Genomic DNA, 14,524 nt, shown 5'->3' on the forward strand with positions numbered 1-14,524 from the left:
TTCGCAGGGCACCCAGGTCCTCTGTGGGGCAAGTGAGCCGGCGGGGGGGCTGGGACATACCTGTGGTCCCCGACGGTAGCCCCGTAAGCCACCGCAGGGCCCTGGAGCGCACTTTGCTGCGCCCCCCGCGTCCCCGGGGGACTGGAACCCTGGCGCGACGGCGAGTGACCACCGACGCATCAGCCTCTAAGATAAACCACACGTGCTGAGCGGTTTCTAGAAGCGCCCTGGGGAGCCAGTTGGGGTCTCCCCAGGCCGCCCTGTCGGGAGGCAGGTGGACGAGGCTGTGGGGCCCACACAGGCTTGGGCAGAGCGCGCATGGGGCCGGGCGCCTCTCCCGCCGCTGCTCCCATTTCCTTCTCTAGACAGCCCGTCCAGGGGGTCTGCAACTTTCGGACACCGGAATCGGCTTTTCCTCCCCAAAGGAAATCTTACATAAACCCCGTCGCCGAGCCGAAGTCCTGATACACTTGCAGGTTCGTTTCGGGACGTTATAGGGACGTTATAAAGCCAACGCCCGGGACAGAAGCCGCCACGCTGCTGGTCCCCGCAGGGGGGAAAGTTGGTGTCACGTGCTTGGTTTTTTTTTGTCATCGAAATATTACAAACCTTGACTTTATGTAAGAACGTAGCTTCCGAAGTGCGAAGGCTGCGGGGCTGGATGCTTCCTCGGTCCCTCCAGTTCTAGAAGCCAAGTGCACGGTGAGAAGCCCTCCCGTGCTCAGAGCCACCCCCTGCACCCCGCCCTGGCCTGGGAGGACCCAGGGGTTTCTCTAGATGTCCCACCTGCTGCGGCGAGGGGACGGACAGATGGACTCCGGGATCACGCTGCCTGGGCTGAAGCCCGGCTCCACTCAGCACCTCTGTGACCCTGGGCAAGTGACGTGCCCTCTGGTGTCCCCATGTCCTCACCTGTCAATGAGGGGGACAGCGGCAAATACTCTGGCCGGTCGTGGGAGTTGAGTGAAGCGGCCCAGCCTCCCGAGCCCCTGGCACAAGGTACCGGTTCTCCTGGAAGGACACGGACCGGTTCCACCTGCTACCTGGGGCCAGGAGCAGCTCGAGGCTGGGCTCACGGCGTGCGCCCCCTTTTACGGAGTCTCCCGGGGACCCCTGAGCTGCAGATGCCACCGGACACGGCCAGGGCCCAGCTGCACCACACTTAAGGGGTCCTCTGACTCAGTGCACCTGCCCCCGGGGGGAAGTGGGGCACGTGTGGTTCTCCAAACTCCCACGGGGCTCTGGGTGGTTTGTGGCAATGACTCGGGGGAAGAGCTCGATTCTCGGCCTGTTGTGTTGACTGTTCATTCCCGGCGTCAGTGAGGATGAGGCAGGTCCCCCATGAAGACGGGGGTGGGTCCGCCCCAGACTCCAAGTTCAGATTCCCAGAGCTTCTACTCTGTTTCCAGGACAGTAATTTCAAGAATCGTTTCGAACGTCACGATTTGGGCTCAAATAATCCTATAAACTGCTCTCACACTCGTCTACGCAAAGTGGAGAAGGGGTGGAAAGGCACCTCTACTTCCCCCCAAGGGAGGTGAACAGCAGCCCCCGGAAGGGCCAAGGGAAGCCTGAGAACCACCAGGCCCCGCTGGCCCAACACCATGGCTAAATTTAGTGTCATGATGAGCAATAAAATTCACATGTTCTTTATTTAGTCCATATAATACACCATTTTTAGAGGTTTTTCTTTTTTAAAATTGGATAAAAGAGCATATTAAATGGCACGTGTATGAAGTTTTCTCTTCATAAACAATGTCAGAACAAAAAGTTTTGAATTACAAAATGTTAAAAAATATGTAGGTACTTAACATTTCACTAAAGCGTAAAGTTACAGATATCTTCTAAAGAAAAATAATTGTGCCACTTACCTATTTTTGCTGTTTCTATGAACTTTTTTTTATTCTGTACATAGGACATTTTGTACAAAATATGAAGTCTACATTTTTATTACTTATTACCATAAAACAAAGATACAATGTATGTACAATATTAAAAGGAAGCCATACTAAAGCCACACTAAAAAGACACTCGGAATAGTGACATTTCTGATGTACAGATACATTTTGGAAAGAGTGAAGATGCCGAAAGAACGCAGAACTTTATGAAGAAAAACAGTCACCGGTTTATTTTCAATGTAGTACTTTTGAAATCAGTTTGGTACAGAATAAACAGTGTATCTATATAATAATATATAAGTTGAACAATTAGCACAGGGAGTCTGAGTACTAACTAGGAAAACTTTAATAGGCCAAAATATTAAATAATACTCTTGTCAAAGAAAATTAGTCTCTCTCAAAACGTATTTCCCCCCCCCCTTTTTGGTGAATGTTTGTCTTCAATAAAGAGCAGAAATAAAACCTCGACAAAAAGGTGTTCTTACAGGTTGAGCTTTATACAATCACCCAATCGTGGATATTTTGCTTTTTATCTAGGGCAGAAGAGAGTCTTCCCAGAACCCTCTCTCACACACATACTGAACATCCAAAATCAAGGATATTTGAGAGTCTATCAGCTAAAGACAGAAGTTCAAACAATGGTATATCAAAATACATAAGACGCTGCTTTATACAATAAAAAGCACCCTTTTTCCCTCAAAAGGAGAAGGCATCTAAACTTTTTTTTTTTTAAATTATAAATTTCATAATGGTAAAATGGATAGGTAACTTGTCAAGTTTCTCAGGAAGTGTTTCTTCTCGCAAAGTGGCCTTTCCCACTTTCAGCTGGGGCGATCTTTTTAGTTAGTACTTGGCTCCTAACCCAGAACCACCCCCCCCTCCCCCCCCCCCCCCCCCCCCCGTGATCTTCCTCCAGGGACACAAGGAAATAAACATCGCGGGTGGATGTTAAGTGACACCACATCGGCTTTCCACAATGTTTCCATGGACACCCGAGACCTCGATTAAAATACAGATCCTAAAAGCAGCCACATTTTTATCTTTGATGCATCAAGACATTTAACGTGAACTTTAATATAGCCTTATGCCAGAGACAAAAGAACCTAGAATCACTAGCAGTACGCATCTCAAACAGCTCTCAAGCGGGATAAAAGACGTCAAAATACTGGCCACCCTGAGAGAAATACAGAGCAGACGAAGCACTAGGTGTAAAGGGTTTTCTCTCCGTGCTATTCCATCCCAAACAAAAAGCTCGACACATGCAAGGAAGTCCGTGAACTCTAATAGCAGCATTTGAAGACCGATGGGAACTTAGACGCTGTATTTTCCTTATGAGGAGTTTAGAATGTGTGCTCTTTAGGCCTGGACACGGTTCAGAGGTTCACTGCAGCCCTCCTGCCGCGGCCGCCCGTCTGAGGTCCGGGGACCACGTCGCGGCAGCCAGGGGACATCGGGGCAGCGCCCGGCACTGGCCGTGGCCTCTTGCTACTTTCTGCCCAGAGGCACCTGCAGCTCTCATCAGGCCAGGAACTGGCCCGACTCAAGATGACCTCCTTCTACTTGCTAGAAAACGTAGAAAATGAATTCTTAGAGATGATGACTTTTATTAATTCAAGAGCCTTGTTACAGGGCAATAATGTTTAAGTAGAGAAAAATAAGAGCCTGCAAACGACAACAGAAATGGACACATCATTTTAAAATTCCAATTCCGGTCAAGGTAGACAGAGAAAGCTCTGTTTAAAGTAAGTTTCCCCTATGAGCTTAATTCCCGGAGCCCCTGGTGCTGGACCCCGGGCTTGGAAATATGGCTTTAGCTCTACACAACACAAGTGACACCGCGTACGCGTCACTAATCAAAGTAAAGAGATACCATCGGAAAACACAGCGGCTGAGGATTGTCATGTCACGTTTCCCAGTAAGTTATGTTAGAACGATGACAGCAAAGAACCATCTCAATGAGATCAAAAGAAAGGAACAAAACAGAGAGAGAGAGAGAGAGAGAGAGAAGCTATTGGCGTAACAATCATGGAGAAACAATGGAACAAGTTGTAGAGTCTTCAAAAATATGTAATACTTTTTTAAAACTGTTCCTTTGATTTGAAGAACATTGATATTCTCCTAGAACCACTTATTTTATTTTAAATGACGGCGGATTCCGGCCGGGGAGGACGTGGAGAGGCTGGCCAGGGGGCTGTCCTTAGCGCTGACCTGGGAGCAGGGTGGCCGGCGGGGCCCCGGCCGCAGGAGAAGCCACCATTGTTTGAACTCCTAATCTCGAGCTGAGGCCGAAGCGCGTTATTGCCTACAGAACGGGGTCGAAGAAAAGCTCTGACTCTGAGTGTAACTGATTTGTATGGCACAAAAAGGATGTATTTTCTACAGAATCCGGGGCAGCCCGGGCAGGCCCGCGGGGGGCTAGCGGCCGTCCTGGGACACCAGCTCGTCCGCTCGGCAGTGGGCCTCCAAGGCGTTCTTGGTGTGGGGGTCCTGAGGCAGCTCGGGCTTGCGGCGCACGCCAGGCCGGTCCTTCTTCAGATCTTTCTGGGCCTGCAAGGAAAAAGGCAGCGGTGTTGGCCACAGACCAAGCCGTCGGGGCAGTGAGCTCACGTCCGCGTCCCAAGTCAAAGGGCGGCCGTGAGCCGGGTGCCCAGCGCCCACGTTCGAGGGCTGCCCTGTGACCTCTCTCTGTGGCTCGGGCACAGCCAGCTGTCCCCCCCAAATCGGTCTCGGCCACTAGGAGACCGCTAGCGACTGGCGGCGAAGGGCTGTGTGTGCGCCACTGGCACCTGGGACCCTAAAAACGTGCTGTTCTGCACAGAGGACTCGGCACCTCTATTTTGCAAAGCCACCAGTTTTAGGAAATGTCATCAACAGCAAAAGCCTCCGATTACACAGTGTCACTGAAGGCATTTAAGCGGCTATGTCCATTACAGAAGCCTTTCAGAAGATGGAAATGTCCTTTGGAGGTGCATAAAAATGAATGAAAACCACAATAAAGCTGGATTTAAAGTCAAGAAAAATGTCTAAAACTTCTGTCGAATGGGAAAAAGGTCCTTAAAGTAAGAGGTATGAAGTGGATCACTCTGGGGAGCAAACCCTCGAGACCCGGGAAAACTGTACTTGGTTATTTACATAAAATTTCCTAATATTAAGGAGTAAAAGACTCCCTTTTCCACCCCCATTCTCTTCCTGAAGTTTATAACATTGAGGTTTTACTTCAAAATTAAAAAAAAAAAAAAAAGAATCCTATTTTTGCATGAGGACTTGGGAGAATTGTGTCTGCAAAGAAAGTGGGGTGTGTGTGTGTAGGGGGTTGATATGGGGGAGTTTACACCAAAGGCACCCATTTCCAGGAATAACAGTTAAACAGGTCACTCAGTTTTGAGGTAGGGCCACTGCATTAATACCAGTATTTCTGAAACAAAAGCAGCCATCGAAGTCATCTAAACAGCGTGTACAGAAGACTGCCAATTAGGTAGGGACTTTAACCAGAACCAAGCCTTTCTGCCTGGCGTCTCCATCAAAGAGAAGACAGGCTTTAGAGAGAACAAATGACTTTTGTGGTGGTGAACAAACGTCTAATCGGAAAAAACTCGTTTTAAGTCAATCATCTGACACCAAAAGGGGCAAAACCACAACCACCTCTCGTGGTTTCTGGATATCTAGCCTCAGCATAAAGTATACTTTTCCTGACTTTTAAAATGACTCCAGAACCTGCAGAAGTCAGACATGAAAAGTTCACATTTTTGCAGAGCTAATGCTTCTTAGGGTTCTTTGCAAATTTATCTGTGGAAACAGCAAGAACACCGAGGCTTAGGAAGAGCTTTGTGTGACATTTTAGGAATAGTTCTAGAAACGTTATGTGAATATTAACATTCATTTATGGTAAAGGCAGGAGTTTTGCTTTCCCCCCTGAAAACTAGTGTAAGATGGCTTCGGCTGAACCACCCCCATCAGGGGGTTGTGAGGGCTGGGCACACGCCCCGAGGGACCTCAGTCACGGTGCTGAAGCGTGTTTGCTCTCGCCCCCCGAGAGCTCAAGAGGGAAAATTCTACCCTGGATTTTATGTCCCTTCCACGCTGAGCTGTGAAACAAAGCAAAGCGAAGCCAAACAAACCCAAGGCTTTTCCCTACTCGAGATATTTAATCGCTGCTGAAATAGGCACTCCAAAGGGAAGAAACATTTTAAAAGACCAAGGCCAGGGGGACACCGGGGGGCTGGAACCAGTAAATGCCAGTGGGAGGGATGGGACATGACCCCAGTAGCGTCTGGAAGGGCACAAGGTGTGCCGGACACGTGTGGGCCTCTGTGCGTCGGCATCTTAGGTTGGCAGGTAAAGCAGAGCATGAGCCTCACGAACCACACGAGGAGGAACACAGTGGGCAGGGAGGGGTGAGGTCGGCCTGGGCGGGGGTGTGTGTGCAGGCAGTGGGGGGACATGCGGGCAGTGGGGGGGTGCTGGGGGGCATGCAGGTGGCGGCGGGGGCGTGCGGGCGGAGAGCAGGGCACAGCCTCTCTGCCGCGTGTGGGCAGATCTAAGAGGCTAAGTTCATAGAGTAAGTGGTAGCAGAACAGGAGGGGTTGGGTGAACATAATCGTGCACGTTTGTGCTATGCAGTTGAGGACACAGCTAATCGAGATGTCTTGAGGGACCAGATTTGTCTTTACCATCACCAGCTGGGATGACAGGGAGAGAAGGGAAAATACTTCATGTGCGCAACGTTCGTTTGTCCAGGCTCGTCCTGAGCACGCGAGCCTTACACACACTCCACGTATCGGGTAAGGAGTACCTTCACTTCCCACCTTTCCGTGTCTACACCTTCCTTATCTGCATGGTTGACACTGCTTTTCTCCCGACCGACTGTTAAAAATGAGAATTGTAAACATTGTAAACGTCTCCGGTATAAATGTCATTCACATGAAATTTTACTATTTTTTCTTGGGATGTTCTAGGTAGGGTTAGACAAGTTTCTCAAAAAAAAAAAAAAAAAGCAAATCATGGTTCTGACAGGTCAACACATAATTGAATTTCACAAAATTCCAACCAACTGCACCCCACTTCCACGAGGACTTCCTCCCCTGCCCTCGTGCAGTCCTGTCATTTACCTCTCACCCATGTCCTGTTCTGGCCAACGTTCAAGTCATTTTAAGGAAACGTGGAGTTATTTTGGAAAAATAAAATGAGCTGAAGATAAAATTAAAAGGCTACCGAAAATACTCAGACTTTAATTTTTAGCTGTAACTTCTTATGTAATTTGGTCTCTAAATTGTGCACATAAAGTTTTCCTCCGTCGAGGTATTTTCTCTTTGCCTTAACAATGTTTTTGAGAATTTCAGGAATAGGATGCCGACATTTTTCCAATTCAGGGGAATCTATTAAATCAAATATTATATTTAAGAGACTATACTATAAATATTTTCATTTGGATAACCTGAGATGGGGATTCAATTGATCCATAGAAATATTTAATATGTCCTAAAGTTGGGTAATATTACTCTTGGGTAGTTTTATTCTTTTTCAAAGTTGTTTTGGCTATTCTGGGTCCTTTGTGTTGTCATATGAATTTTAGAATCCATATGTCATTAAAAAAAAAAGTATGCTGGGATTCTGATGGAGATCACATTAATTCAGGGGGAAATGGTATTTTAACGGCATCGAGTCTTTCAGACCCAGGAAGGTGATCATAGAAATCTAAGAGGTAAGAGCGGGGGAATGTTTTTTGTAGGGCTGTCAATTAATGGAAAACTTAGTTACATGATCTTATTAGAAGAGTCATGGAAACAAATATGCTACAAGAGTCCTCCAGGAAATGCTCTGTCTGGGGAGTAGAGATTGCCTTTCGGGTTGCAGCAAAGGAGATACACCTTGTGCTAAGGGCAGGGGACAGATCAACCGGGTGGAAGTTTTCTCGGGACTGGCTATCTCATAAAGACTAGGGCCGACTTCACACAAGAGGGGAATGCTATTTTGGTTTGCCTTTTTGATCAAATACTTGATTCCTCATAGAGTCACCTTAAATTAGAAATATCACCATAATTTACGTTACATTTTGGACACAGGTCATTATTTTCCTAGCAGTGATTATGATCTGTACTGGACCAAAGGATGTTCTTTTATTTATTTATTTATTTTTATTTTTTTATTTTTTGGACCAAAGGATGTTCTTAAAAAACCCCCCAAACCTCCAATCCCCAAATATTTAATGCGTAAGAACTGGCTTGTAAATCATCAGTTTCCTATCCATCTCTAAATGGTCTACACGAGTTAAAAACTAATATGGTCACAGATTTTTGAGTAGGTTTCCTGGCAGGAGGGGTGCTAATTTGATATCCTCTGTGTCTGCAAGTAATGGGCAAGCTCTCATGTCTTTTTTTTTTTTTTTAAAGATTTTATTTATTTATTCATAGAGACACAGACTGAGAGAGAGAGAGGCAGAGACACAGGCAGAGGGAGTAGCAGGCTCCATGCAGGGAGCCCGATGTGGGACTCGATCCTGGGTCTCCAAGATCAGGCCCTGGGCTGAAGGCGGCCCTAAACCGCTGTGCCACTGGGGCTGCCCTCTCATGTCTTTAGCACACTTTAAGACATAAAATCGAAATGGTAATTTAAAAAACGACCTCAAATTCCTGTCCTAGTAAAAAAAAAACAAAAACAAAAAACAAAGTAGGAAAATTAAAGCCCCCATAGCCAAGATGGAGAAAAATAGAAGGATTTTTGCATTTGATTAAATCTGTTCATTGCTAACAACTATGGACTCCAACCGAATCAAGTAAAAACAAGTTACTGACATTCGCTAGGAGCGTATGGAGTCTCTCCCACTGCATTTCTGGTATTTTCAAGTTTTGTTCTCACGCTAAGGCTGGGAGCTGGCTGGGCAGGAAGAGGCACGAATGTGGTCAGTGTGGCCGCCTTCTTTGGGCAGCTCTGTGAAAAAGGAGGCTGGACCAGTGCTGTCCAATAAAAAAATAACGTGTTCCAAGTATGGAACTCCGAATTTCCCAGCAGCCACAGTAAAAGAGAGCAAAGGGTGAACTTAATTTTAATAGCATTTTAAAATTTAACTTGATATATCCAAAATGCTATCGTTTCAACATGTAATTAGTAGTAAAAAGTTACAAACGAGATGTTTTTGCATTCTTTTCTTCCTACTGAGCGTGGGGATCCCTGTGCTTTAGAGGAGATGGCCACACCGCAAGGGCTCAGCAGCCCCGTGTGGCTTGTGGCTGCGTGTCGGGACACGGCAGCCTGGGTGGTGGAGGTCCTGTGCTCCTGCTCACGCCCGATCCCATCTGATCTCGTGGGGAGTGAACTTTACTTGCATTAAAACCTCTGCTTAAGTGAGTTCCAAGGGACACGAGCACTGGTGAACCACCTGTGTCCAGCGCACAGCGTACCTTGGCCGCTCTGGCCTGTGCTTCAGAATCTTAGCGCCGGATGGCGTTAGGAATTCTCAAGTAGGCCGAAGGGGATTAAAGTTTCAGAGTCAGAAAGGCCCTCGCCCCTCCGCATCCCCATCAGGTCAAGACCACACCAGCTTCCATGAACTGGAGAGAGGCAGGTACGCTCGGAAGCACCGTCACCGGCAGGCTCCTCACGCCCCGGCAGGACACGTACCCTCTCTAAAGGGTCTCGGGATCGGTGGGGATGGGACTATGTATCTCCACCACTTGGAAACAAACCACCTGAACACAGGTGTTAAGGTGAGGCGGTCCTGACAAAGCCCCAGCCTGCGGGGAAACCCGGCTCCTGACCCTTCCTGCGAGGCAGTGCGGTTCTGCTGTCGGGGAAGACGACGACGAGGCTCGGCCCTGGTGTCCTGAAGCCGAGGGGCAGCAGTGGCTGCTGTGGGGAACTGCCCGGGGCGCCTCTGCGCCACAGCACGAGTGGAGGGTGCACAGGGAAGGCAGTGCAAAGACACCACCCTTGTGGACTGTTGGGTTTTCTGTTCAGGTGAACATCTGAGGACTGGTGAGGAGCTGAGACTATCACTGTTAACTATAAATGAAGAACATAATCAAACCTCAGGCACATACTCAAGCCTCAAAAATGACTTCTAGTGTTTGATCACGGAGATGCATGGACGAAGTACCTCCTATGGGCTGACCCGAACTTAGTTTTCAGCTTCAGCTTTGCACAGAAGGCCCTGCTGTAGATCATATAAGCTCCTAAAACCCTACACGTTTTTTAAGCAACTCTACATGGTGCGTCCCGGCTTAGCTCTGTGCTTTTACCTGGCGAGCCTCTTCGTTCACGGCCTTTCTCAGCATCTGCACATCTTCAAACAAAGGCCCATCTGTCTCCATTGCAACCGGAATGCTCATGGTGCTCGCTTGACTATACACTGCGTACTGCAATGCAAAGTGTGGAATCACTCTCTCTGTTAACGCTCGGGTTCTGGACTCCGGGGCCTCATCCTGGCCAGGGGCATGGCTTCCCACTGGTGCCCTCCCCAGGGCCCTCTCCTGAATGAAGCCTGCTGGGTGGTAATTAAACCAGCTTACACCTGCAGCGCCTCAGAAACAACACTTTTACTCCCCTAGGCCACCAGGGGCACCAGGCGAGGACTATGACATAGGCTCCAGCATCCCTTCCAAGGCCTCCCTGGTCCCTGGGGCGGCACCCCACCTGGCAACCTGGCACCTGAGTCCATGTGCTCATCTGGACCGCTCACAGCGCCTGCCCCCCCGCCCCCCCCCGGGCTGTGCACACCTGCCGACCTCACTCCTTCACACTAGCTGGAACCCTGTTAGCAATCCCACCGCTTCGTCTACACCTTGGGCGTCTTGGCCCTCTAGCCAAACTCTGAGACCCGGCTGTGCGCTCTGCGGGGCAGCCCTGGGACCCATTCTCTCAGGGCTCTGTGAGCCACAGGCAGGTTTCTGGCTGCTGGCCTCTCCATTTCTGAGTGGGACATGGGGGAAGGTCACTCCAGAGGAGGCCGTTGTGGTGGTTAAAGTGAGCTAAGTGTGCCCTTTGTGAGGGTGAGGACAGGGAAAGAAGGCACATGGGTGGGGGAGATGCGAGTGGGGTGCCACCGCAAGCACGTCATACGTGGCAGCAAACCCGAGGTAAACACTGTCACTGGGCTGATAGGAGGGGACTGGGGGAGCTGGGGCTCACTCACCCACCTGACCTGCCCACCCCCTTTCTGCCCACATAGCACCCCTACTTCCTCCCCTTGGCTCCTCTGATGAGACCATGGGCTCCAGGGTTGGGTGACTTCTCGGTTGCTGAGCCAGTTTTTGGGTTTTATCCTCCTGGGCCTCTCTGTGGCATGAAGGGCACAACGGATGGACCACCACTACCGCAGGGGCATTCCTCTGCTGCTTCCCTGCCTCCCTGCCTGTGCCCAGTGGCTCCCTGTACGCCCCCCCCACTCCCTGCTCCCCAGAGCTCTCACTAACCCATGCCCTCGGCCTGCAGGGGGCAGCTGTGCCTTCCCGGCTGTGGCCTAGCCTTGGTTCTGGGCCCCCAGGACATCATCCTTGTTATGGCCACTCGCTCACTGGAGCCTTGGCTCGGCTGGCTTCCTCCTTTCCATGCCACTGGGCACCAGTCTGCCGTCCCCATCAACCCTGCTGCTGCCCACACATCTACAGGAGCCCCTGGGTGCACTGGCCCCTTCCAGTATACCAGACGTGTCGCTGCCAGAAAGAACTATCTGAAATGCAAGTCTGACTAGGCCACTTCACTCTTTACGACGCTACCACCTGTGCCCATTCAAGGGGATGAAATCCACATTTGTCACTTCTCCGGCTGCGTCCCGAATAATCCAGACCACACCCAGCCCCTCCTGCACAGCTAACAATCCACCTGTGCTGAACAACGCGGCTTCCTCACTCTGCTCTCTCTGCCTCGAATTCACACTGGGTAGGTTCCCCTGGTTGACACTTCCTCTCCAAGGGGCTCAGCCTCTTGCTGGGGACACCTCGACTGTGGCCGTCCCACAGCGTGTCTTTCTGCATCCCCGATAGAGGCAGGAAGACCTCCTGCCTTCCTTCCTCTCTAGCATCATCTCATCTGTGTTATAATCTGACCACCTGAAATGAATTCTCTTTGCCTCCATCTGGCTCCCCTCTCGGATCCTAAGCTCCTCGAAGCTGTGTCCGGCTCTCATCTTTGGATCTCGGGAGAGTTCCATGATTCAGGACACCCAGCTGGCGCCCATCTGCCAAGTGAGGCGGCGGCCTGCTTGGCACCGCGCCTCCAGGGGCTCAGAGAAACACAAGTGACCGCACGACTCCTCAGGTGGCGCCCTGCGTGGACTCTGCCAACGGCCGGTGCTCAGGGCAGCGCGGGGCTCTGAGTCCTCGCTGGGGCTCCGGGCAAGGAGAAGGATGGACAAGAACGCTACACGATGGTCACAGCAAAGCGAGTGCCGCAGCAGGCCCTGGCAGGGGAGGGTTCTTACTGGGAATAGAGACCTCTGTCGGGGCTGGAGTCCACAGCAGGGTAAAGGAACACAACGTCCCCCCAGAGAAGCCCACCTCTCGGAGGAAAGCAGCCAGCCGCGTCCTGCGCCCCGGGCCTCCCCGCACACTGGGCCCGAGGCCGCAGCAGGACGGGAGCCCCGAGGTGCACAGGAGTGCCTGCCTCGCTTCGCTCACACAATTCTCACCCAAGTCCGGGAGGAGCAAGCAGTAAACTGTTCCTTGGCCTCTCTGGAGGAGGAGGAAACCACACTTACGTTAGAGATCCTCAATATTTCATGATTTAAACTAAATCACGCGTGACGTTAAGCAACTCCAACGGAGCTGCCACAGTTGCTACAACAAACACGACCCAAGATTCTGGAGGCGCCGCAGAGTCCCCAAGCCCAGAGGGACGGATGGGGCCCATCCGAGTCTGAGCAGGTGAGCCTCGCGGAGACTTCCAGATACAGGTCAGGGAGCAGGCGGTGGATTCTGGGGGGTCCACTCTACAGAAGAGGCTCTGAACTCACTCTCAAGAAGGCAGATCTGAGATGGAGAGCCATGCTCCAAAACCCCGACGGGAGCCAGGGACAGGAATTTCGAAGATTCCCTCTCTCTCAAGTGAAAAGCAAGTCCCGAGTCCTTGCTTCTCAGCTCTGAGACCTGAGCCCATGAAGTATTTTCCTTTTGGACACATGCACGGGGGGGGGGGGGGGGGGGATGTCAGGGCATGCGGGCGGGACTCACGGGGGTTGACTCACACACGGTTCCACCGGGGAGACGGGGAGCACAGCGCGGGGAGCCCCAGAGAGCCGGGGCGCTTGCGGAGTTGCCCGCCTGGCCCACTGCAGAGGGGGCCCCGGGGGGACGAGAACTCAGGGGAAGCTCGGCCAGAGGGAAATGAGAACAGTGTCTATTTCAGAAGGGACACTTGTGACAGCACAGCAGTGAAACCAGGCCACGCTTGTTACACAACCAACCAGCTCTTCTTCATTTGTGACATGAAAGCCTCGTGCGGTTTTTTGTGAGATCATGATTTCTACGTCCTAGAATAGAATGCGTAAAACCGGACTCTCTGATTTGTGCACATTTTATGTTTCTCAGGGTGTTGATTCTGGGTGCATGTGGGGCGAGGTCTCCAATGGCCCTAACTGGGACCCTGTCTGACTACCCTTGGCACGGGGCTGTCACCCAGAGGCCCCTCTGCCTCCACCTGCCTCAGATTTACGCTTCTGCTGTGTCTTAAATGCCAGTATTTCAACCTCACATTCCATTTTTTTTTCTTTTTTTAAAAATATTTTATTTATTTATTCATGAGAGACACAGGCAGAAGGAGAAGCAGGCCCTGTGCAGGGAGCCCAGTGTGGGACTCGATCCCGGGACCCCAGGATCACGCCCTGGGCCGCAGGCAGACGCTCACCCGCTGAGCCACCCAGGCGTCCCTCACATTCCATTCCCTACAGCAGATACCCGGGTTGTCTAGCTCCACGAGGTGCTCACGGGTTCACGGTAACCTTACGACAGCACTTCCGTGGAAGAGCACAGAACAGATGCTGAGTTCTTCCACGCGGGGACGAGGACCTCACTTAGGAACGTCATGCGATTTCCCTAGGGTTTAAGTCTCTTGAATGTGGTTTCTTTCCGAGCGGAACACAATCAATACGTCACACAGATTAAACATATACCTTCAAGCTTTGTGCTCACGTGTCCCTTTTTCCGAAACGTCACATTTAAAAACCTGCACGATGACCTCAGAGCCTGAACAGCTTATGCACACCTCTCACCAGAGAACACGGACTGCTTGTCATCTAGATCCCCCTCAGCGAACCTTTTAGGATTTTTACGGGGAGCTGAGTGGTTCTCATAAAGTACCATCTTTTCTCTTCGGGGAGGCTGAGGACAGCCCGGGGACCGTTCCTCTGGCGGAGCGTGCGCCCCTGATTTTCAGACAGGCCTCGAGCCAGGAGCGCCTGCAAGGACAGCGCTCCGGTCCATGTGGACCTAACGCCAAGGACCACACGACTCAGAACCCCCGGACGCTTGTCACACGGGGAGCCGGTCCCAGAGTCGGCGCCACGCAGGACGCCGTCACCTGCCGGCAGCTCTGGAGGACGCACCGCGTGCCAGGGCGCCCTGGAGCCTCCTCGCTACGACAGGAGAAAGCGTTAGTGGCGAACACGGCACAAGTCAGGCAATTTTTGACAATTAGAG

General features: G+C 51.0%; 1 protein-coding gene across 14 annotated transcripts in view; it reads right to left on the reverse strand.

Annotated features, from left to right (window-relative positions):
• Positions 1-1,633: 1,633 nt before the first annotated feature.
• Positions 1,634-14,524, reverse strand: part of PPP2R5C (protein phosphatase 2 regulatory subunit B'gamma) — a 125,966-nt gene continuing 113,075 nt past the window's right edge. For 9 of the 14 annotated variants that reach the window (XM_041759329.1, XM_041759328.1, XM_041759341.1 and 6 more), the window contains 2 exons: positions 10,133-10,249; positions 1,634-4,445 (listed from right to left, as the gene is read on the reverse strand). In XM_041759329.1, the coding sequence (XP_041615263.1) occupies positions 4,314-4,445; positions 10,133-10,249 (249 nt within the window). In that variant the 3' untranslated portion in view covers positions 1,634-4,313. Of the gene's footprint in view, positions 4,446-6,690; positions 6,762-10,132; positions 10,250-14,524 lie in introns of all 14 variants that reach the window. The other 5 variants (XM_041759339.1, XM_041759335.1, XM_041759338.1 and 2 more) reach the window with 3 other exon arrangements.

Source organism: Vulpes lagopus, chromosome 6 (genome assembly GCF_018345385.1).
Source record: "Vulpes lagopus strain Blue_001 chromosome 6, ASM1834538v1, whole genome shotgun sequence".
NCBI classification, from domain to species: Eukaryota; Metazoa; Chordata; class Mammalia; order Carnivora; family Canidae; genus Vulpes; species Vulpes lagopus.